The following is a 23,204-nucleotide window of genomic DNA, read 5'->3' as shown; positions in this document are numbered from 1 at the left end:
GGTCAACCCCAGTGGCACCCCCGTCCTGGAGAGTCCCTGGGATCCCACAGACGGGGGTAGGTAGTGCAGGGGTGGGGACCCCAATGTCTGTCCACGGAACCCCACGGGACATGAAAGGGGTCCCGGAGGGCACAGTGACCTGGTGTTTCAAAACATTGTTTTTTGTTTTTGTTTGAAATGGACACGAATTATTGGCTCAAGTCAGACAAAAGCTGTATGACCACCTAGGATATTACAGACCTTTCCCCACCTGTACATAAGCACATGTGAGCTTGGCGTGTGTGTCGGGTACTGGGGAGGTGGTTTCTTGGCCCCTGGATTTGATAAAAGCTCAGCTTGCGGCCCTTCCACGCTCTAAGGAGTTTCTGAGGAGTCCCACATGCGGTTTCTGCAGCGCCAGGTGGGGGTGCGGTGTGAGGTTGGGGGGAAGGGGGAGGCAGTGTCAGTTCTGAGTGCCACCCCTGCAGGGGTCAAAGTGAGTGACTCAGCCTTTCCTTACCGGCCCCCCACTCCATCCACCACAAGCCCACCCATGAAGGAGGAGGATTTACATCCCAGCAAACCCCACCGCACCCTGACCCTCAGGTCTGGCTCCCTTCATCCCCCCACTCCCCAGCCTCTCTGCTCCTCTTTTCTCATTTCCTCTCCCTTTCTGGAGCACAGCAAGCCCCCTCTTGTCCCAGACAGAAGAGCTCAGCCAGCTCCAATGCCTGGATGCCGGCCATCTTCCCGGTTCTCAAACGTCCCCGTCCCCGTCCCCAGCGCATCAAGGTGTGTTTCTACACAGAGATGGCGCCTCTCCTGAGAGGGCCTCTGCTGCCAGCTGCCAAGCTAGTGACAAGTGTGCTTCCTCTCACCTGACCCTGAACCTCTGAATCAGGAAGCACAACCAGACCTGGACGGGCTATGTGATATCAGCCATTTATTTAATAACCACTGATAAGATGCAAAAATATTTTATATAAGCCTCTGGAGACGTACTTGGAGTTTTTAATCATGGATAAATCGGAAGTTAAAAGGTGGGGACCATTTCCAGCAGCTGAAAAACAACCCCTTAAAATTCTGTGGTGAACGGTCCACTTGAAATGGTGAAATTGAACGATATGTGAATTACATCTCCTTACCGCTGTTACAGAAAATCTAAAAACTCTGTGGCAGCTCTGAAATGTCCTGTCTTGACCAGCTGGGCCCTTAGGGCACATGGGCTTCTTTCCTTTGCTGCTGCTGTAACAAGTTACCCAACTCAGCTGCACCCAGTCCTCTCACGGCTCTGCAGGTGGGGAGCCCCACTTGGCCTCCCTGGGCTCAGGGTGGGCCCTCCTTTCTGGAGGCTCCAGAGGAAGTCTGTTGCCTTGACTTTTCCAGCTTCTAGAGGCCACCCACATTTTCCTTAACTCAGAGCCCCCTCCTCTACCTTCAAAGCAGCCAAGTAGTATCTCTGGGCCTTTCTTCCGTAGCCACATCTCCCTCTGACTTACCCATCTGCCCCCCTTTCCACTTTTAAGGACCCCAGGATTGCATTGGGGGCACCAGGTAATCCCGGGGCACTTTCCCATCTAAAGAGACCACCGTTCTGGTCAGGGGGAATGGAGTATGAAGCAGTAGGCGCTGCCCCTTCGCCAGCGCGCCATCCGCTGCAGGAAGGGCAGAGCAGCCTTGTGCAGAGCCCGGGGGGCTTCTGTTGGCCACAGAGGGAGTCCCCGAGTCCCCTGCAGGAAGAGACGGCCTCGCCCGTGTCTGGGGAGCTCCTCACCATCCCTCACAGGGCCAGGCCCAACCCTCATCCGCTGGGAGGAGACTTTGCAAGAAGAGGGGTTTTGACAGAAGGTTAATAAAAAGGTAAGGAAGGGCCTGTGCTCTGAAGTGCCCAGTCTGTCTTTGTAGCGTGGTCTGTGGCTGCCTCCTGGAAGGACATTGTGGGAACAATCCTCCAACAAGAGTAATGTGCTTTGGGTCTCTTTGTTTTGCTTTAAAAAAACAAAAAAAAACTTATAACCCCATTGCAAAAACTTGGAAGATCAAAAATCAACAAAAAAGTCACCCATAAAGTACTGCTGAGAGGTAGAAATATGTTGGTTTTAGTAAATTTCCTGGCATGCGGTCTAGTACAACAGACGCAAGGAATTGGGGGAGATAAACCTAACCCAGTGACGCCCCGTGTGACCTCAGGAACAGATGCAGCGGCACCTGGGAAGTTGTTACAAATGCTCACTGTCAGGCCCCGCCTCAAACCTTCTAAGGCGGAGGCGGGGGATGGGGCCCACCTGCTGCGTTTTAACACTCCGGGGGAGCTCCCTGGGACTGCGGTTTACACCTGTGTAATCCCATGCAGTCCCGCGTCTTGGCCACCAGAGGGCACCAGCAGGCTGTGGTTCGCCCGCCAGAGCGCCTCAGACAGTTTTTTTCTTTTTGAATAAGGCGTGACGATTTGTTGGGCATCGCTGGCTAACTTTAAATGCCATCGTGTCTGGACCAAATTGTGCTGCCACTCTCGTCCTTGCTGAGCTGCGGGTCCAGTGTGTTTGGTTGTGTGGAACATGGTCGGCAGCGAGGGTTTTGTTCAAAACGTAAAGAAACGTAAAAGCATCAGTGTTGGCAACCTGAGTTTACATTCCACAAAAAGCAGGATACGGCTCCACTGTGACCTGTTCCCCCTTTTCTTCTCCTGCAGCATCCGACGTCTTACCCCTAGGGGCAGGGTCCCCTGGCCCGAGAGCCTGGCTGTCACAGAGACTCACCCTCCTCCCCTCTCTCTGGTTACCTCTTTGTTGTTTTCCAACCATCTGCACTGATATAATTTACAGAGGACACCTGTACCCATCGGAGGTGCCATGTGTTTTAAGTTAACTGAATTTTTACAAAGGTAGCCACCACCCCATAGGGTTTTTAAAAAGTGAAACATAAAATAGATCCAGTTATTTTTGTTTCCTTCTGTCCCCACTTTAAACATAGATTTTGGCTGCTGTCCTAGTGCCTGAGGGCCTCTGAACTTACCTGTGGGACGTGCCCTCCAGGCAGGGAAGGCTGTCTTGGTGGCGCCCTGCGGCCCCTCTTGAGAGCATCCCACAGGAGGACAGGGGCCAGGAAAGACTTGGTGGATCCAGCCTCCTGGCCCCACTCCCCACCCCCGCCCGGGGGCTTCAACTTTCTCCTTCGTGGCTTCGAGTCCCCTTGTCTGAGAACAAGTCCGATTTCACAATATCTCTGGATGATCTGCAAAGCCCTCACACACCTCCCTAGTGTACCTGGGCCTCGTGTGTTTTTTGAAACTTGCTTAGAACTGAGTGGTTACCCAGGACTTGGCTGTAAACGTGATCTATTCGTTTGACAAATATTTATTGAGCACTTACTGTGTTTTAGGTTCTAGGTGCTGGATTTTCAGTGAAAACAGACAAAATCCTGCCCTAATGAAACTTACATTCTAGAGGGAAAGGCAAGCAATACGATAATGTCAGGAGAAAAATGAAGCAGGGGAAGTGGGTACCCCGTGCATAGGGTGGTGAGGTAGGGAGATGCTCCAGATGAGATGGTTGGGAAGGCCTCTCTGGGAAGCTGACATTTGAGCAGAGATCCAAATAAGTGAATCCACCAGGGAGACATCTGGAGAAGTGGCTGTCCAAGCAGAGAGAATAGCAAGTGCGAAGGCCCTGGGGTGAGTGTGGTCACGTGGGCTTCTGTGTGAAGAGAGGGGAGTAAGGCTGGAAGCATGGAGACCTACTAGGAGTCTCTTGTGATTGTCCAAGGATGAGGCAGGGGTGGCTTGAGCAGGGTGGGAGCAGGGCAGGGACAAGCAGAGGTCAGATCCAGAATATTCTTGGAAGATGGGGTCGACCACAGTTGCTTCTGCCTTAGGTGAGTTAGAACCCCGGTACTTAGAGAAATGGCTTCAGCTCTCCTCCTTAAATCCTGTTTCTGTGAAATCTGTTTTTACTTGAAATAATTATACCCTAGGAAAGATGATAGCTTCATATTCATTCCTGTATTCAATACACTTTGCCAGCAAAGCCCATGCCATTTTACTGTTCTTTTTGCCATTTATTACGTATTAACTGTGCCAACAGCTAAGAACCTTCAGGGGACACCCAGTTCTCACCGTAGCCTCCTGAATTAGGTATCACCCCCATTTCATAGACAAGAAACTGAAGCTCAGAGGGGCCAAGAGCGGCGATAGCCACACGTATCCTAAGATGTTTGTCTTTGGCGCAAAGGACCAGAGAGACTTTCTCATCACAGGAAAAGACTACGGGTAGGAACGTGGCCCCGGGGCAGATGGAAGCAGCGAGCCAGGGCAGCGGGCTTTGCGGAACTCTAACGGGGGCCTGCAACTCTGAGAGTGGCCGCGCGGGCACTGAGGAGCCCTTTGTGTGACGGTGAGCGTTGCGATGGGCAGGAGGGAGCCCCGGGCTGGGGAGAAGCGCTTCCCAGACTGGTCTCTTCTTAATTATGTCCCTGAGATGAGAGCTGCCCCCAGTCAGTCCTTGTTTCTGGAACCACCTCAAGGGACAGAAGCCGACCCGCTGGCCAGCCACTTCGATTTCACTTGCTGACAACAGAATGTGGCCTGCCCCTGCCCCTTTTGTGATCGCCACCTCCAGGGTCACCGCAGGGTCTCACCCACAAGAGGCGCCCAACTGCTCATCCGCAGGCCTCAGCCGGAGACCCAGCTCGCCCTTCGCTTCCACAAACTGCTGCCCGGCGTCTAAGATACGCAGTAAGTGGGCAGGAGGCTGAGCTTCAAAACAAGACAGACCCGTCCCAGCCTTGAGGAACTTGCAGCCACTCTGGGGTCAGCAGGGCATCTTGGCTCTACCCAGAGAGCTTGTGCCTGTGGACTGGGGGCTAAAGGCCCTCCAGCCACCTCTTCAGAGGTGTGGAAGCACCGAGGCCTTTGCCCCAGACTTCGGAGGAAGAAAGCATGGGCGGAGGTGTTGGGTGGGATACAAGGACAAGCGAAGGACAGAGGTAAGGGTGTGATGAAGAAGCAGGGTCTGGCCTGGGGTCATCTGGCCTTCGCCCACCCTCCCCCCTTCCCCTCCCCCAGCCACATGGATTGACCTCGGGGCCCCAAGGTCTGAGCACTGATGGCAGGAGCTGATGGAGGAGCTCGCCAAGACCGTGGACCTGGCCCAGCATCACCACCGGGAGCCCCAGAGCCTCCCGTCACCCAGCCCCAGAGCTCAAGGTGGCCCCCCGCGGGGAGGTCCGCGCCCCACAGAGCCGCATCCCTGGGCGGCAGGGACAGCAAAACTGTGGCCAGGGTCCCCTTTGAGGGACTGTGAACCAGACTGTCAACCCGAAGTGCATGGTGCCTCTGGGGTTTCGCCGGTTCCAGGGACTGGACTCTGAGCATGTGGCGCAATCCTACAAGATTGCGTTCTTGCGGCGCCGTCTGTTAATGCAGCTGGGTTTCGTTCACAGCCGGGGGAGCCCGGGCCCTCAGGTGAGGGACTGCGTGTGCGCCCTGCCTATGGGTCTTCACAGCCCCTGCTGGCCAGACGCAGACTCGAGGCCCTGACACAATCCGCCTCGGTCATCCCTGCAGCAGCCCTTTGAGGGAGGACTGCCACTCCTGCCTGATGGAAGAGGAGGTTGAGGCTTCACCTGCCGGCCTCGCTGCTGGCAGGGGTGGTGTCAGGGAACGGGGCCAGGCCCCCTGGCAGCTGGGCTAGTGCGCCTGCGCCGTCTGGTCTGCGTGAGGCTTAGCACACACCCTCCTGGGAGACGTCCACGCACACCGCGCTGGGTTCTGAGCATTTGGTTTTGTTCTGAGTCTTTTGAAATTTTTGAAATTGTCCCTTTTGACATAACCTTATTGTTTTTAAAGTAACAGATTTATTGAGATATGATTCCCATACCACACAGTTCACACATTTAAAATGTATAATTCAATGGTTTTAATATTCACAGAACTGAGCAGCCCTCACCACAATCAATTTTAGGCTGTTTTCTTAACCCCAGAAGGAAACCCCATATTGATTGACGGTTGTCCTCTGCTCCCCTCACCCTTCCGCTGCAGCCCGAGACAGCCGCTGGGAGCGGAGTGTGTTTCCATCCGTCCGCTTCTCCTGGACCTTTCCTGTGGGTGGAGTCACACAGTATGTGACCTCTAGCATCTGGCTTCTTTCATTGGCCTGATGATTTTAAAGTTCATCGACACTGTACTATAAGTCAAGGGGGCAAAGCGTGTCTACCTGTGCCTCCATCTTGACCAGAAGTCAGCCTGCCCTGTTTTCAAGTATCAGGCAGGAGCTGACAGCATCCCCCTGCCCGTCCTTCTCTGGAAAGGCCCTGTGGGCTCTTTGGGCCTAGGCTGTCTGCATGGGCGGGTGGGTGCATCTAGGGCCGGGGAAGAAAGTATGAGCATATATATATAATCTTATAGCTAATTTTATTAAGATAGAAGGGATTGTATTTAAATAAATCATTATACCCAAGTTTTTACTGATGGGCGCTTGAGCCCACATTTGCCCAGGCTGCGTTGGGTGATGAAAAGGAGGTAGGTCCTGAGCAGCGGGCAGCCCTCCTGCAGGGGCGTCCACAGGCTCCCAGCCCGTCCCTGACGGCCTGAGCCCAAGGTCACTGCTGCCGCGTGCCTGCCTTGCTCTCTCTGCACTCAGGCAGAATTCACACCAGCACTGGGCCTTCCCTGTCCAGGAAGGATGCCAGGGCCATGTCCACAGACCACCTGGCCAGGCGCCAAGCTGGGAGAGGAAGCCCCATGGTCTTCCCAGGGTTCGAAGTGTCCCTGGGGTTCCCCACCTCACCCTGAGCATCCAAGCCTGCAGTCCAGGCCACAGTCTTCACATGCCCCATGTGGCACCTTGATGTTCCCCAGAACCCTCAACTGTAGCTGCCTTTGTCCCGGGGAACCCTTGATCCTTGCAGAGCTGTCGCACGTCTCCTGGTGTCCATCTAGGTGCGAGTGCCTCCCCTCACCCCACTGGTCAGCACAGACAAGACACCTGGAGCACTGCTTCTGTCCTGCTCCCACCCAAAGCCTCACGGTCATCGCGGGGCTCCATAGCAGAGGAAACCAAGTGGGTGAAGACCTCGGTGAGATGCCTTGGCGACGCGGCCAGCCTCTGCGGTGACACGCCTGTCCATCCGGCAGCTCCGCACCTGCAGTCCCTGGGCCAGGGGAGGATGTGCAGCAGTGGCGTGTTCCTCACGGGACAGAGCACAGAGCCACTGCTGCACGCCGCTGGGGGAATGAAAGGGCTGGCAAACTCCAGCTTGATGCTCAGCACCCAATCCGCCCCCCACACTCCCCAACCACAAGCTGCTGGGACGAGCAGGCTGCCAAGGGGCAGGCGGCAGGCGGAGAGACCAGCCCAGACCAGGAGCCAAGTGGGCAATGGGGTCCCGTCCAGGAAGAGGGTTAGAGTGGAAAGTCCAGATATCTGGTGGAAATGGGGCAACAAAAGGAAACCTGAAGAAATGTTGGACAGCGGATGTTTTGGTGCTTTTAACAGTCCAGTTAAGGAGCGTGTCCTCAGATAATGTTAACGGAGACCCAGGAAGCCCAGAGGAGGCCGGGAAGCTGGCAGGCTAAATGCTCCATCTCTCTTGTGAAGGAGCCCGCAGTTATTGTTTGTGATGGTGATTTTCACAGTAATACATATGTGGGCTTAATAATTTCTACAAAAAACTCAGTGGAACCACTAACAATTCAAAATAGGGTGTCTACTTTCCAACTCATTGCAGAAGATAAAAAGCACAAAGCCTACAGGAAAAAAATTAAATAAAAAGGAAGAGAAAAATGAAAGAACTTTAAAAAACACAAGGTCAAAATTCAGGTGACGTCAGCCTAAGCATAAGCAATAAGGACAATAAATGGAAACAATCTAGGTTTCCTTATTAAAAGGCAAGATGTCTCAAATTCCATATATTTTGATTCAGTACCTTATAAACACACCTAAATAAAAAAAATACATATAAAAGGAAAGAATCAAAGCGCGGGCATATCAAGCCCAAAATAACGTTCATGTCAGATGAAAGGGAATTTGCCAGAACTAGGCAGCGCACGGAGGTGACGCCATGGGAGCAGTAGCTGCGCGTGGGTCCAGGGCAGGCGCGCCCCAGTTCCCGCAGGTGGGTCTCCTCCAGTTCCAGGCACAAGGGAGAGCCCCGGAGTGAGGCCTGGCCATGCGACTTGTTTTGACCCATTCAGAATGAGCGTGTCTCAGGGGTCCCCTGCGGTTGGAGACTTTGGTTGCTTGACCTGCCAGCCCACTCCCCTCTGTGCCCCGCCAATGGAGGGAACCTTCCTGATTTGGAGGAGCTGCCCTGGGGTGCTGCCCAGAGGCACAGCGCATTCTGCAGGAGCCAGAAATAAACCTTTATTTTAAGCCGCCGGGATTCGGGGGCTGGTTGTTAGCACTGCCAAGCCTCACATATTGTGTCTCATACACATATTAATACTGAACCTTTATGTGATGAATAAATAGCATGATATGACTATTAAATTATACAGATAAATAGAAAAAAATCAGTGTGTTTTTCCAACATCAATGATCATTCTTCAGTGAATCAAATAGAGAGGGTCAGGAGATTTGAATGTGGTAACATAAAAGGTAAAATGGATTAAAAAATGTTTATAGAATTTCCAATTGTGTAGATATTCATCTTATTTCCAAAGTATCCATGAGACATTTATAAAATTGATTAAAACATAGGGATGAATAATTTAATAAGGCAGAAATTGTACAAGCACTGAAACTAACCTCAATAAAACTAAAATTAATAATATAAATTAAGCAACAATTAAGCTCCACTTTGGACTGTTTGATTAAAAAAATCAATTCAACAGACTACTTAGAAGATAAAAAAAGTGAGGCTGCAATAGGTCAAACTTCAGGATATGAATATGCCATACTCAGAAATAAATGTCTAATTAAGAGTTGAGAAAAGGTACAGAAAAATGTTAGGGAAACCAATATAAAGAACAGTATTAAGTAAAAAAATATGCAAGCAAAGATAAACAGATTAGAAAATAGCAAAATAATGGAATTAACCTAAGAGTTTATATCCTCGTATTTTGAAAAAGGAAAAGAAAATTAATTAAATAGGTGAACCCCTGCTCCTCATAAATCTAAATATAATTTGTTAGCAAAACAGTTTCTGGCTCCAAAGCTGTGCACTGAAGGTGTAGGTGTGGACCCAAACTCCAAGAAAGGACACTAGTAAGGTGCCGGAGAGAGCAACGCCCAACCCGGCCTCAGGGCCAGGGCGCCTGGGTTGGACACGAACACCCAGCTTGTCTCCACCCAGAGCCCCGGGCTCTGAGCCGACCAGGAGCTGGTCGGCACCTCTCTGACCTTCCGGGAGATATTCTGTAACCATCAGGCTATTGTTCTGCCACTGCTGATATTCTACCGCTGTCCCAACACTTTTCTCATACCTTAGGGATTTGCAGGGGACAGGCCACCAAAATGTGTTTGCAGAAGAATCTAGAAGAAAGTTTCAGGAAGCTGTGGTGCGTTCCACGTGGAACGCAGGGGGCCGTGTTTTCTGATTGAAGAGCTAAAATGGACAGGGAACAGAGTAAGAGAAAAAGGAAACAAGATGAGATAAGAGGGGGAAAGAATGAGACATGAAAAACCTGCAAAGAAATGAAAAAATGCAGAAAATGCAATGGTGAACTCAAAGGCCACCGGGAGGCAGTTAAGAACAGAACAGGTGCAACGGAAGACCAAGTCAGGGATGTGAAGAGAAACGCAAATTCTAGAACAGGACAAGGGCAGACCAGGGGTGGGGACGGGGAGTCTACTTCACGTGGGTCTGCCCTGGAGGGACCGGTGGGGGCTGGCCAGGAGCCCCTTCTGCTCCTGTCCCCTCCCTGTAGAAACAGTGTCTGCCCAGGGCCTGGACCGGCATAGGACAGAGAACATCAGGCAACCCGCCCCCCGCGGTGCGGACACTGTTGACTGGCACTCCCGGCGGGGCATGGAGGGATGACCGGCGACCCACCGGACAAGCTCAGCGAAGGCATGAACCTGGACCCGCTCCCAGGACCTGAGCCCCGGCCACACAGTGGCCACACTTCTGATGCCGTCGGTCCTCTGTGTCCTGCAGTCAAGACAAAAGGCTGGTTCTAGCGAGAAGCTATCAGCACCCCCACCTGCCAGAGGAGGGTGTCCCCACCCTGCCGAAAACAAGGCCCCCTGGGGCTGTGGAGTCCGTCCGCCTCCCGCCAACCCATCCGCGTGGTCTGGCCATGGCGCCGCCTCACTGGGCTCCCCGCTCGCTGGGGTCGGGTGGGCTTAGCCAGTGGGCAGCACCAGTGAGAGGCCGGGGGGTGCTGGGGGCAGTTCTCCCTTGTTCTGCCCTGCTTTGGCGACGCGTCCTGCGCCGCAGCGCGGCCCCCTGAGGGTGACGCCCCCAGCCAGCTCCCACTCGGGGACGGTTTCCCGCCTTCACCCCCGTGAAGACACTGGCTTCCCACGGGGCTCCTAGGTTGCGCCTGCCCACGCCTCTGGCGGCTGTCAGAGTCAAATTCCCGTCCTGAGGGGACCCTTACTGCTGCTCCCTAACAGAGGGCGGGGGCCCCTCAGTCTACACCCCGCTGCCGCCTGAGTGGAGCGCTCTTCCCACAGACGAGCAGGGCTCTGAGCTGCCCAGACCCTGCAGAGCCCCGCGTTGTGTGCAGCCCCAGCTAGACCAGCCCTGGGGGGTCGTGGCTGTCGGCGAGCACCTCCCCCATCTCGGGAGGGCGGGAGGAGGCAGGCTCCTGGAATCAAGTGCCTGGAACTGTCCTGGAAGCCCTGGCTCCCCCCACCCCATGACCTCACAGCAGGGGTTGGGGTCCCCTCTCCGACTAACGCCCTGGCACGGGTTCAAGAGACTGGGTCCCTCCTCCAGGCGTGTTTGGGAGCTGAGATGGCGTTCCTAGGCCCAGTCTGCAGGGCCTGGGCTCCCCCGTGTTACCAGCTCTGGGGCCAGGGAAGCTCGGCCAGGCAGTCTCGGCCAGGCAGGTTCTCGACTCCTGTCCACTCTCTCCAACCTGAATCCCCAAGAACGGAGCACCTCAGGGAAGGGGATGGCTGCCCCTGGGACACCCCGAGGCTTGGGGCCTTCCAGCACCGAAACCCTCTTTGCCCCTGTCCAGCGCAGCTGGCCCTTTGCAGGGAAACCTGTAAAGCTGGACAGGTGCCACCCCATCCCTGGAGCCATTCCTTCAAGCTGGTCCTGGCTGCCGTGGTCACCCACGCGGATGGGATCAGAGAAGCCGCAAATCCCCCAGGCAGCTTTGGAGGGGGGACGCTGGGAGGCCAGGGCTCAGGCCCGAGGACTGGGAGCTTTGGGTAAAGCCACCTGGGCAGCCTTCGGGGGTTACAAAACGTTTCCTCAGGGAACATCGGTCGATCCTCCCTGGCTTTCCAGCAGAAAGACCTGGCTAGGATGACATGTCCGCATCGCTGCCGAAGATGCGGTCCCGGGACTTCAGGCTTGGATGCCGACGGTGGACTGGCTGTCCACAGCACCCCCGCTGGCCTCCACCAGGCCGGGGCTGAACATGGCAAGAGGGTTGTGCGTGTTCTTCTGTTGTTTGGGGGTTCATTCATGCCATCAGAGTCCCTTGGGGTGATAGCAGGTGTAGCTTAGGCCCGGGGGTCTTAGCAGCCCTGGGTCACTGGCAGCCCAGAAATTGTCCACAGGGAAAACCTTTAGCTTCTGGAGAAGGGTCCCTGAATCCCAAGTCCCTGAGTCCCAGATCCGCCACCCCTGTCTCGACTTTGGGAAGATGTGATTGGCTGGCTCTGGCAGAGCACACAGTGCGCCCGCCCGCCTCTTCCCCCTCCCTCCTGCTTCTGCAGGGGCCCCTGCGCAGGGTCTGCGCGAGGCACAGGGAGCGGGCGCCCTGGGAGGCCTGGGCCTGGAACCCCTCGCCCTGACACACACGGGGACCCGAGGTCTGAACCGCAAAGGCGGGGAGAGACACGGGAGGAAGCTAGCCGCACCCAGTCCCAGGAAGGGCACCCGTGGGTCCACGGGAGCAGTGGTGGGAGCTGACGAAGGCTGGGAATCTTCCCCAGTCAGGACGCACCTTAAATGCAGTTTCCTTGCCTGGGTCAGGTCACTGTGGTGGCCACCTGCCCCCTGACAACCTGCTGCTGGAGGGTGACTTGGGAACAAAGGTCACGAAGCTCAGGTGTCAGCAGAAAGTCCAGGCCCCTGGCCACCTCCCCCAGTGCCGTGATCGCTCTGGAACTGCTCAGCTGGGCCTGCGACCCCACGACCTCAGGGCCACCCAGTTCCCAGTGGCCCTGAGTGGGGTTGATGTAACCAGCCCAAAAGGCTCTCAACGTCTCCACTGATACCAAATGGGGGACAGAAGACATATGGGGGAGGCTGCACCAGAGTGTCGCTGTACCAAGGATGCAGTGAGATGATCTCAGAATTTCTTAGAGGTTTCCTGCTGGTTCTGGGAAAAGAGAGTCTAAATATTCCTAAACTCACATTTAAGGCTCCATGGGGCACAGGAACCGTAACTGTGAGTGGCTCCAAGGGAGGAGAAAAACCACACCTGCCTCACACCGCGCTGCACCACGCAAATGTGAGACCTGATGATACGTCCGCTTCTTCGGGGGGCGTCGCCCCCCAGTCGGCCAGGGCCTTCACTCTGAGCTGAAAACCACCCAGCCGGTGCTCCCGTGAGCAAGGCTAAATGGAACTGCAGAGACTCGTGAGGCGACCTAAGCGATTCTGCAAGACACACAGAAACCGTCTAGATCTCCCCAAACAGAAGGGAGGCTTTCAGGTCTTCCTTTCCTCAGTAACAGAGAGAAAGTGCAAGAGAACTAGAGGACCCTCAGTCAGCTAAATTCAAATTTAATTCATGACTTCTGGCTTCCCGGCTGGCGGGCGCTCTGAGCAGAGCTTCTTGGCCTGGGCAAGCTGGTCAGAACCACTCAGGACAAAATCCACAAGGCCAGCCCATCCCGGGAGACCCGGGTCCAGGAGGTGAGGGAGCCAGATACTAAGAGCCACGACCGGGAGCCCTGGTAGGCCTGTTTGGAGGCAAAAAGCCACGTCTTCAACATCCTCCCACTTCCTGCGCCTACTTCCTAAAGACAAGTGCAATGAGCAAACAAAGACAGTTCTCAGGATGTTCATGGAATGACTTTTTTTTTTTACATTTTTCAACTAGTTAAGACAAAAACATTACAATGATTGACTTCTTTCATTGTTACATAAATAAAATTTTTATAAATATCTCTTTATAAACAATATAAATAGCTTTACAACATAAATACATTTATGCATGACATGAATTTACAAACAGCAATGTTTACAGCTGGTTTTGTCAGTCTCTTAAAAACTGTCCCTTGTCATCACGTCGGTGTAGGTGTGTGTTTCATGTATATAATATATATATAATATATAACTTTTTATTTTTCATTTTCAAAAACAGACAAACAATAAAATCAACCCCCCCTCCCCAAATAATAATAAAACAGCTGGTGTTGTGTATTCCCAGTACCACAAGGGGGAAAAAAAGGAAAGAAATGTAAAAGCCACATTGCCTTGGAGGTGCTTCCAGATGACCAAGGATGACCTCAGCGAAGCGGAGCGAGTTCCCAGTCCTGAAACACAGAGGGGACACGGGACACTCAGTGCTGGCCCCTTGGCAGAGAAAGCCCAGCCGGCCAGACAATTGCAGGACCTTCCTCCCCTTTCCCTCCACCTGTGGCCCGTGGGCTGACACAGGCCTTCCTGTAGAATGGGAGGGGCCCCCATCTCCCCTCCCATCACCTCCCGCTGGGACTCTGGCACTTCCTGCGCAGCACCCAGCAGAGCCAGGGCACCGGCCAGCCCTCCTCCCCATGGCCAACTGCAGGCCCTGCCCGGTGCTTGGGGAGACCTCGTGAGGGCAGAGCAGGGGAGACGCTTCCCTGCCCCTCTCTCGCTTCAGCACAAACCCACCCCCCACCCCCCCGCCGGCAGGTGATGCCTTGGCTTTCTGCCTCACGATGACAGAGGAGGGAAAGAAACATCGGAGGAGGCAGGGATCCCGGGTTCAGCCCCCAGCTCCGATAATTATGTCCTGCATGGCCCTGGGGAGCTTTGGGTGTCGCTTTCCTCACTCATAAAATGGGATAATAGCCACCTCCCAGGCTGGCCTTAAGATTCAGCAAGGGGCCACACACTGGGCATCAGCAGAGTGCCCGGGTCCCAGCTGCCACTCAGCCAATAGCACTTCCGTTCCCAGCTGGCTTCCCCTCAAAAGGGTCTCCTTCGAGAGCAGAGGAGCTGGCGTCTCCCCAGCCCTGAGGAATGAACGGTTGCGCTGGGTTTGCTGGGTTCAGAGTCAGCGGCAGCATTGGAAGAGGGCCGTACTCGGTCTTTGCTAATGGATGTGTGGGCGCTCCGGGGCCGAGGAAGGCACCCTCCGGAGATGGCGTGGTGACCCACAGAACAGTATGCGCAGAGGGACCCTGGGCGATCTCTCCCACAATGCCCTTCTCTGCCTGTTTAAACAGATGATAGGTGTCTGTGATGTCGCTGAGGCCCGTGGGCAAGATGTTCATTCAGGGCATCGGCCTCACCCTGTCTCTGTCATTAGCATTCTATAATCAAGACTATAACCCTCCGCGACAGTCATTATGCCGGCTGCTTAGAGTCAAGGTCATGGGGATGGGGGTTGAGGACAGGCTGAGAAGGTTAAAGGTGTTGGAGGTGGGTGTTCAGCTAAAAGAGAACTTTCAGGAAGTTAAACGATTTCCCTGGACAAAGGGGTTGAGACACCGTAGTAACCTGGGTTCCTCCGGCACAGCCCCCCCCCGGCTCATCCTCTGACCTCCGCAGACAGCCACCTCCAAGAACAAGGAGCCTGTGGGGTCACGCACGCCAGCTGCGTTCCAGGCCCTCGCCGCACCTCCCACCAACCCACCGAGTAACGTTGGTTTAGATTCTAAAGTTTGAGCTTGGTGCATAAGTCGCACATGAAAACCCGGAGGCCTGTACCTCTGCCACCTCTTCAGCATGGACATGGAGGAGAGAGGGCCAGGCCATCACAACGGTCGCTCCCGAAGCCCGGCCCCGAGTGCGGCTGCAGGCCCAGGAAGGGTGCCGGCCGACCCGGGCAGGTGCGCGAGGAGTGCCCGGGGCCGGGCGGGGCCGGGCTCTCTGGTCACTGCGACGGGGGTGCTGCGGGGTCACTGTCAGTTGGTGTTTGGCCCAACTGACAGTGACGGAGTTAAGCTGAGGAGGCAACTCAGAGCTCAGGTGCAAAAGCGTTCTGGTTGCGTGGACGAGAAAGGGACGCTGCAATAAGTGGAACGGGAGGTAAGCTCACAGGGTGGTCTGATCAGAAAGTCCTAACTGGGCGGGTCATGGTGGGTAGTCAAGCCTCAGGCCCATAGCATTCCTGGTGAAGTGTTTGGCTTTTGCCCTAAACCAGCCCTGCCTGCGTTTGTGCATCCAGATGAACACACCTTTGAAATGCCAGAATGATCCTCTTTTTCAGACCCCTTGGAAGTGTAACCGCCCTCAAGAGAGCAGTAATCTTGTTAAGCATCCTGTAATCCAAGCCCTGCCTGGCTTTCTCCCACCTTCGCATAATCTTCTTGAGTTCTCTCCTTAATTCCAAATGCGTAAAAGAAGCTGCAAACTGTCGTTCTCTGGAGCACTGGAGATCTTGCTTCCCGGCAATGGCATCAGTTTAGCTCAAATAAACTCAGACAAATTCTCTATAAATCTGGACGTTTCTTACATCAACATTTCCTTGGTGTTGCTGGCAGGATTTTGAAGAAGCCGGCCCAGGACCGCCCGCGGACCCGGACCGGTGCTGGGAGCCATCATGGGCCTGGCTCCCTGCTGCAAAGGGGGTGACCTTGGGTGAGTTTTCTCTCGGGATCCTGGACCTCCTTGCTTCACGTAGCAGGTCCTTTCTTTATTTGAGCTGTTATTAGAAAATCTTCGAGGTAAATCGGGGTTGGGATAAGCCAAGGAAAGGGTAAGAAAAATGGATGGATACTTTTCATTTTGGTTTAATTGGATTGTTTACTTAGAGTCTGAACAAATCTTTGCTGATTAAATGGACAGAATCTCTTTAGTTCCAAGAGAAAGGACACTTGCTTCCCCAACCCGAATAGCAATGGGGTGACGATTGTGTTTGCAGGCCCCCGAATCCGGAGTGGCAGAGATGGGCTCTGCGGGGCATCCAGTGCGGCCGAGCAACTGATCCGGGGGAGACAAGGGAACCCCGGGGAGAGGCCTCTGTGCAGCGCAGGCGCCCTGGGTGGGCTCACCCCAGGGGTCCCGTGCTGCGCAGGGCGTCGCAGTTCGGTGGCGTCGGTGAGCCTCGCTGGCCCTCGCTCCGGCATTGTTAGGTGACTGAGAATCTTTGAGGGGTGGCCTGAGGAGAGTTTTCCTCTCGTGCAGGAAGCAGTCCAGTAGGGATTTCCACTGCATTGGGCTCATCCGGAGACGTGCGTGCAAAGGCTGGCTTTCCCTCAAAGTTTGTTCAGACTCTACAGATCTCAAAATTAATGTGGGAAATTGTGCCTCGGGGTGACAAGCACCGGGACAGGCAGCCTCCCACTGACGGTCCTGCAGGAAGATGCCTGGAATGAGGATCCTTTTGACACTTCTAAGTGAATCTTTTGCGTGCACAATGAGAAAAAGCTGACTATAAAATTAGGTGAGGTGGAAAGAATGGAAAACATATTTTAATTGGTCTCTCAAAGCTTCAATAAGAGAAATTCAATAAATGATTCAACCTATGATGTTGCTTAGGTGGCAACTCAATTCTCTGAAGTATTAAAAAACAGCTGTCCTCATTTTCAAAGGGGGAAGGTCATTTGGAACTTGACTTGGCAAGGACAAAGACACACATGGTGTCTTTTATCCCAACTGCAAAAACAAAATTTCAATCCACTGTTTGTAAAACTAGTGAGTTTTTCTCATGGCTAAAAAGTCTCTGTTTGTACCTATCTATGTGTGTCTATGTGTCTGTTGTAAATCTGAGTTAATTTTCTACCTCTGGGTAGTATTGCTAAAATTAATTTAATAAATTAAAATTAATTGATTTGAAGGCAAGTGCTTATAAGGATTGGGTATTCTAAAATTCTTAGAAATATAGAAACTAACCCAATTTCTCTTCAAGTTCATGTGATCTAAGATTAATCTTTAGTAAAGTTAAAGTTTGTTGGCTCAATCCATGTTACTAACTGACTTTGATGTCTATGAAATATGTTTCTAGAGGTTATAAAACGTCTTCATAACTGACTTCTTAGTTTCCATTAGAAACAGACATTTTTTAAGGGTTAATATCTCAATATACCTATGTAATTAAAACTACTAGAAGTAATGTTGCAGTATTTCAGAAGGGCCCCAGAACACCTCAGAAGATTTTTTATGTTATATTGCATAGGAAGCTTTGTAAAGTAAGTGACAGAAAACTTGTACAGTGTATTGTGTGGGTAGAAAATTGTTGTAGGTTAAACTTCCAGTCGGGGCTAAGGGAAACCCAAGATGGCTGCTAGGTTCTCTCAGGCTCCCTGGTCAGACCCAGTCTCTGCTTTAGCATTCCTTCACACATCCTAGTGCATTTAAGCCGAACTGAAATTAGATGAAGGAACTTACGACCTGATGTTATTGAAAGGAGACATCATACACTATGGCAAGTTTTGATAAAGTACTTCAAGAAAATGCCAAATTGGTTACCACTTCCTTTCACAGCAAGCTCCAGGAGACAAAGACTTAAGATACTGTTTTTCAGAAAGGACATCAAATAAAGACACTCTCCAGCCTCATGGCAAGGGACCTACAAGGCACCTAACCATGAATGGTCACTTACCCTTGCCTCTACCTATAGAGGACATCAAAGACTCCTCTAGGATGAGGGGCTGTTGACATCAGAGATAAACAGATGTCTCAAGACGTTGGCAAGGCCTGCATACCTTGTGCTGACGTTGAACTCAGACACCATTTTGTCTGAGTGCCTTTACCTGTCTGCTAACGAGATCAGCCATAATAATAGTTATACTTGTTCTTTGGGTTTTTCTGTAGAGTCCAACTGTTCATAACTACTGAACATGTATAAGATAACTGTCAATACTCCTTATGGCTTATGTAAATGTTATTCTAGGTGGAAAACATGGAAAAACGAGACAGACACCGAAACTAGGACTACGGGAGGTCACAGGGTGGAAATGATGCAGGGGGTCTCACAACGAAGCACACCCCCCGCCCCCCACCGGCTGCCTTCCGTTTACCTGCCCTGCCCTTTTCAGGAAAACCCGGCCTCAACTCGCGGCCCATGGTTACGACACCGCCCCCTCCCCAGCGGTCAGCGAGAGCACGTCCATCCTGAGACTTCCTAGGAATGAGACTTCCTAGTGTTGTGAGACCACACTACCCGACCAAAAGATTGGCCATCAGTGCATTTCTCAGGCTGATTATGACCAAAAGGGGACACTGAATGAGAAAGGGGCTCTGTGGACAGGAACATCACAGGGCGATCCGATCACAAATTTCTAACCGGGGAGGTCCTGGAGGGCAGTCACGCCTCAGGCTTATAACTTCCCCAGTAAAAGGTTATCTTTGCCCTTAGCAAGCCCTGCCCATTGTGTCTGTCCATCTAGGTGAAGACGCTTTTGAAACGACTTTTTGGCAGACCTCTCAGAAGCATAACAACCCTCTTGTTAAGCGATCCCTTCCTCGCATGTTCCCACCTTCACGGAATCTTTCTTACATCCCCTCCTTAATTCCAAAAGTATAAAATAAACTGCAAAACTGTTATTCTCTGGAGCAAGATTTGAGATCCTGCTTCCTGGCAATGTTGTCAGTTTGGCTCAGATAAACTCTTTTTAAAAGTTCTCTATAGACTTGGGCATTTCTTATGTGGACAACTGTAAAAAAAAAAAACCAAAAAAACAAAAAACGTCTTAAGCAATGTACTGGAGAGTTTCAAGAAGGGGTGCTCTCATCACCCTCTGGGGGGACACAGTATGGACACGGATAAAGCTTCTTAGGCGAGACAGCAGCTTGGCTTGAAGTGGAACAGACAGGCTGTGGGACAAGGACTGACAGCAGCCAGGCCGCAGGAGAAGCTGGAAGCCCGTACGGGTCAGAGTCTAAAGCCCCTGAGTGTCAGTTTCAAAGGCTGGGACCTGGTTTTCCGTGGGCACTGACGGGCAGCAGGAATGGAGAGAAGGTAAGGGGAGGAAATGAGGGCCTTTGGGGGGACGGAAGGGCGCCCAGGGCTGTGGCACTTGGGGGAACCAAAGGGCGCCCAGGGCTTTCTGGCCCTGGTGGGGAGTGAGGAGGCCGTGCCGGAAACGGGGAGCCAGGCACGATGCGTGTGGGGAGGTTGATGAGGAGATCAGTGTGGGACATGTTGAGTTTGAGATTTATACGATTTATTTTAGTCTCCTTTCCCTTGCCCTGAAATAGTGCCACAAACAACTGAGGACAGATCCTGAAGTCACACGGGCTGCAGCAGCATCAGGACCCTGGACAGACCAACTTGCCCACAGCCACTGTTTAGAGAGGGGACGAGAATCAGAGCGCTCTGGGGGCAGAAAAGCTCTCTGGCGATGCCAACAGAGGGCTATTCTCTCTGCAGTGAGGAGGCAGGCATATCTCGGAGTCTGTCCCACTTTAGGGACAACAGATCTAGGAAACACCCTGGCCTCCGTGCTGCCTACTGCCTGGCACCGTGACATAGCGGCTGGGCCATCAGCTTACCCTGGGCTTGTGTGTATGCCCTCCCTCCTGTTCCCACAAACCCACGGTCTCCCTTCAGAGCTCCCGTTTGGCATATCGGGGCCAGTGCTGCTGGTCCACTTATGGCCCAGGGATAGCAGGGAGCCCTCCAAAATGTCTCTGCTTCTCCAGAGGAAGCCAGGTGGGTTCATCCATCCTGAGCTATTTCAGGCCTTTCCAAAGTTTCCTCACCACCTCATCCCTCACTTTCTCGATCTGTAAAATGGGATGATAAATAGGGTTGGGGGCAAATGCCTAGCACACATTTGATCTCATGTCCACATCACCTGGTTCCCCTCCAATGGCCCTGGGAGGCGGACCGGTACCAGGGCTAGGGGACCGGCCTGCGGATAGGGGTTCAGGCTAGGCTCTGGCGGGCGCCGCGGGGGAGCTAGGTGTGCGGGAGAGCCGGGCGGCCAGGTTGGTGGTACTCACCGCCGCCAGGGGTCGCCACACTAACATCCCAGGCCGCTCGTGGAGCCGATCCTGTCCAGCTTGAGGCCGAAGCAGCCCTTGGACGTGCCCTTCTTGCTGCCTCCTTTGGTTTTGCGCGTGTTGGGGGACTCGGCCAGAAGGCGAGCCCACCGAGACTTGGTGTCCACGCGCAGGTCCCGGAGCAGTCGCGACTGGTCGCCCTTGAGGTTGGCGCCGCCGCCTCCGGGAGCCTTGTCACGCTTCTTCTGAGCGCCGCCTTCAGCATGGGGCACGGCCGGCACCTCCCCCAGCGGAGTTCGCTGGACCTGTCCGAGGAAAAGACCAGGCAGGTGAAGAGACGCACGGCAGCAGTACGGGGGACTCTGCGGGGGCCCCTGACGCTCCAGCCCGACGCGCCCACCAGTGTGCGATTTGTCCCTTCTGAGCCCTGAGCACGCCCCCAAGGATGCCGGACCGCTCGGCCCTGCATCCACCTGCCACGCGGCCGCCGCTGTCTACTCCTTCGGGGAGCCCCCTTACTCTCTCTCCCTTTGCCTCTTGCCCGGCTGGCCACATTGGGGCAGGAGCTGGGCATCTGTCGATGTTCGCCCGAGCTGGGGACGTAGACCCCCAAATCCGAGCTTCGAGGGTGCCCCGGCTCTCACCCGCGAATCTCAGAAGAGAGGGCCGCCTTCCCGCCCTCTCCGCTCCCTCTGGCGGGCGGCGTTCTCCTAAACCCCCGGCCCTCCCACACAGCCCCTCACACTCCCGACAGCCCCGCGACAGCTCCCACCTTCGGCGACCCGGGCTTGGCTTCGGAGGGCCGGAGCGAGAGTAGGGTGAGCAGCAGGGCGCAGGCCAGCAGTTGGGAGAGGTGCATGGTGCCGGTGGAGTGGAGGGGCACACACCGAGGGAAACGAGGGCAGATGCACAGGCAGGCGCGGAGCGGGCTGGCAGGGCTTCGGTGCGGACCCGAGTCCCAGAGCTGCACGGCGCCGGCTGGGTGCGCTCTGAGTCCGCGGCTCCGCTCGCGCCTTTATAATCCAACCTGCCGCTGATGTCATCCCCCCGCCCACCCGGCAGCCCGGGCCAATGGCACGCGCGCCGAGGGCTGGGAGGGGGCCGCGGGGGCTCCCCCTCTCCCCCCACCCTCATCTCACCCCCCAGAGATCCCGCGGCTCGGCAGGCTCTCTCCCCGACCGCACTTAGAGCTGCAAAGAGGCGCGCAAAAGGGAACTCTATTTGCATCAAGCGCGCGCCCTGGCGTGCCAAGCATGCCAAGCGTCGGTGCTCCAGCTGCCCCGCACACTCGCTTGGCCCTCAACACACACCCTCTCCCTGGAAGGGATCAGCTTCCTTCTTTGCAGGTGCAAAGACAAGCTCAGAGGAATTAAGTCACTTGCCCGAAGTCACACAGCCAGAAAGTTGGCACAGCTCGAAATCTACGCAGATCTGACTTGTTGCCAAACTCTCCCCCGGGCACCTGACAGGCTCAGGCCTGGCGCTGCCGCTCCACTTTTCACCCCCCTTGCCGGGAGTTCAGGTCGCGCCGCCGCCTTTGGGATGGGGCGACAGAGAACGGGGTCGGAGGTCTGGGCGCTGGGACAGCGGGGCCGCAGGGGGGAGCGCAAGTCCTACACAGGAATGTGCAAGCTTTTCGCCCGACGGCGTGTTTGAGAGCGAAGGGCGAACGAGGCGGACTGCGAGAGCAGGCCTGAGATTCGGGCGCCTCTGCGTGTGTGCGGCGGCATCGTGTGGCCGCCACACTCAGCCCGGTTCCACCATACTGAGCATCTCCGGGTCTGACCCGGCGGTGGCTTGCGGCTGCACCGACGGGGGCGGGGGGCGCGCCTGAGCCGGACTGCACCCACGCGAGGATCCACAGGGTGGGGCTGTCCGCTCCGGGGTCCGGTGTACCTGTATTAACTGCAGAGGGGTCTTCAGCTGGCCCTGAGCCCAGCATGACTGCGGGGAGCAGTGGCAGGCGGTGGCCTTCGTATTTTCCCCACAGAGCAGTCCCCATTGTAGCTGTGGGACACAGCCCGCTGCCCACGACTCCTTCTTCTTGGGCAGGGCGTTTCATCTCTCTGGCTCCGAAGAGTCCCTTCGGGATGAGCCGTGGACGCTCGGGGCCTAGCATCCCAAGAACTGAGTGAGATGCAGGAAACTATGCCTGCGCTGCTGCCCAGCAGAACTGGGCGGGAGAGGGGAACCCGGGAAGAGGGAGGAAGCTCCAGGTGGGCGTCCGAAGCCCCTCTCCCCTTTCCCGACTGGACAAAGAAGAATGTAGCCAAGCTGGAATTTCTCTGAGACTTGCTTTATTTACACCAGCTTAAGGAGCCAGGCGGACTTACTCTAGAGCCAGGCCCTGGGCTAGCTTCCAGGGGGCAACAGCTAGGGCACAGTGGCGTTTTCCATTCGCTAAGCCGGCCTCACCGGGTGCAGTCGCGGAAATGAGCTTTTTCCCAGAGAAGAAGCTGTACCAGGGGCCGGAGGGCAGAAGGAGTTGAGAGGGATGAAAGAATCAGGAACTAGGAGGTGGCCCTGCAGTGGAGCCTGGACTCGAAGCTGGGAGGCAAAGGCTTCCGGCATCCCACCCGGGTGCAGTGAATCAGAAACTGCCCGCCAACCAGCCATGCCCTAATGCCCTTCGTTTAAGAGATAACCTACACCGCCCAGGCTGGGGTGGCTCAGTGGACTGAGCACAGCCTGGAAACGGTTTATTCCCAGTCAGGGCACAAGCCTGGGGTGCGGGCCAGGTCCCCAGTAGGGGGTGCTCAAGAGGCAACCACACACTGATGTTTCTCTTCCTCTTTTTCTCCCTTCCCTTCTCTAAAAATAAATAATATGTAAAATCTTAAAAAGAAAAGGAAGGAGAAAAGAGAGAGAGAAAGAAAAAAAGAAAGATAGAAAAAGAAAGAGAAAGAGAAAGAGAAAGAAAGAAAGAAACTACACCTGAGAACTGAGTTTGGGTAGAAGAATCTCCTGCTTTTGGAGAGGACCCAGGCTTGAACAGAACACCCTATGTGAGTTCTAGTGAGTTGACTCACTACCTCCATGCAGCCCCCATAGATTGC

General features: G+C 54.4%; 1 protein-coding gene across 1 annotated transcript; it reads right to left on the bottom strand.

Annotated features, from left to right (window-relative positions):
- Positions 1-20,168: 20,168 nt before the first annotated feature.
- Positions 20,169-21,007, bottom strand: NPPC (natriuretic peptide C). Its single transcript, XM_054570631.1, has 2 exons — positions 20,921-21,007; positions 20,169-20,453 (listed from the first exon to the last, which is right to left on the bottom strand). Exons 1-2 carry the CDS (start codon positions 21,005-21,007, stop codon positions 20,169-20,171), a joined length of 372 nt encoding a protein of 123 aa, XP_054426606.1.
- Between the last annotated feature and the right edge of the window lie 2,197 nt (positions 21,008-23,204).

The sequence above is a fragment of the Pteronotus mesoamericanus genome, unplaced genomic scaffold (assembly GCF_021234165.1).
Source record: "Pteronotus mesoamericanus isolate MK-2021 breed Mesoamerican mustached bat unplaced genomic scaffold, CSHL_Meso_final contig_1018, whole genome shotgun sequence".
Taxonomy (NCBI): domain Eukaryota; kingdom Metazoa; phylum Chordata; class Mammalia; order Chiroptera; family Mormoopidae; genus Pteronotus; species Pteronotus mesoamericanus.
The sequence above is the reverse complement of the archived record's forward strand: the minus strand, read 5'-3'. Positions and strand labels throughout refer to the sequence as shown.

What these genes read in the sequence shown, in the direction of transcription:
- NPPC (XM_054570631.1), bottom strand. Translation starts at nt 21,007, where the DNA reads ATGCACCTCTCCCAACTGCTGGCCTGCGCCCTGCTGCTCACCCTACTC. An exon ending in CCAAGCCCGGGTCGCCGAAG is followed by an intron (nt 20,454 to 20,920) that starts GTGGGAGCTGTC and finishes TTCCTCGGACAG; the next exon opens with GTCCAGCGAACTCCGCTGGG.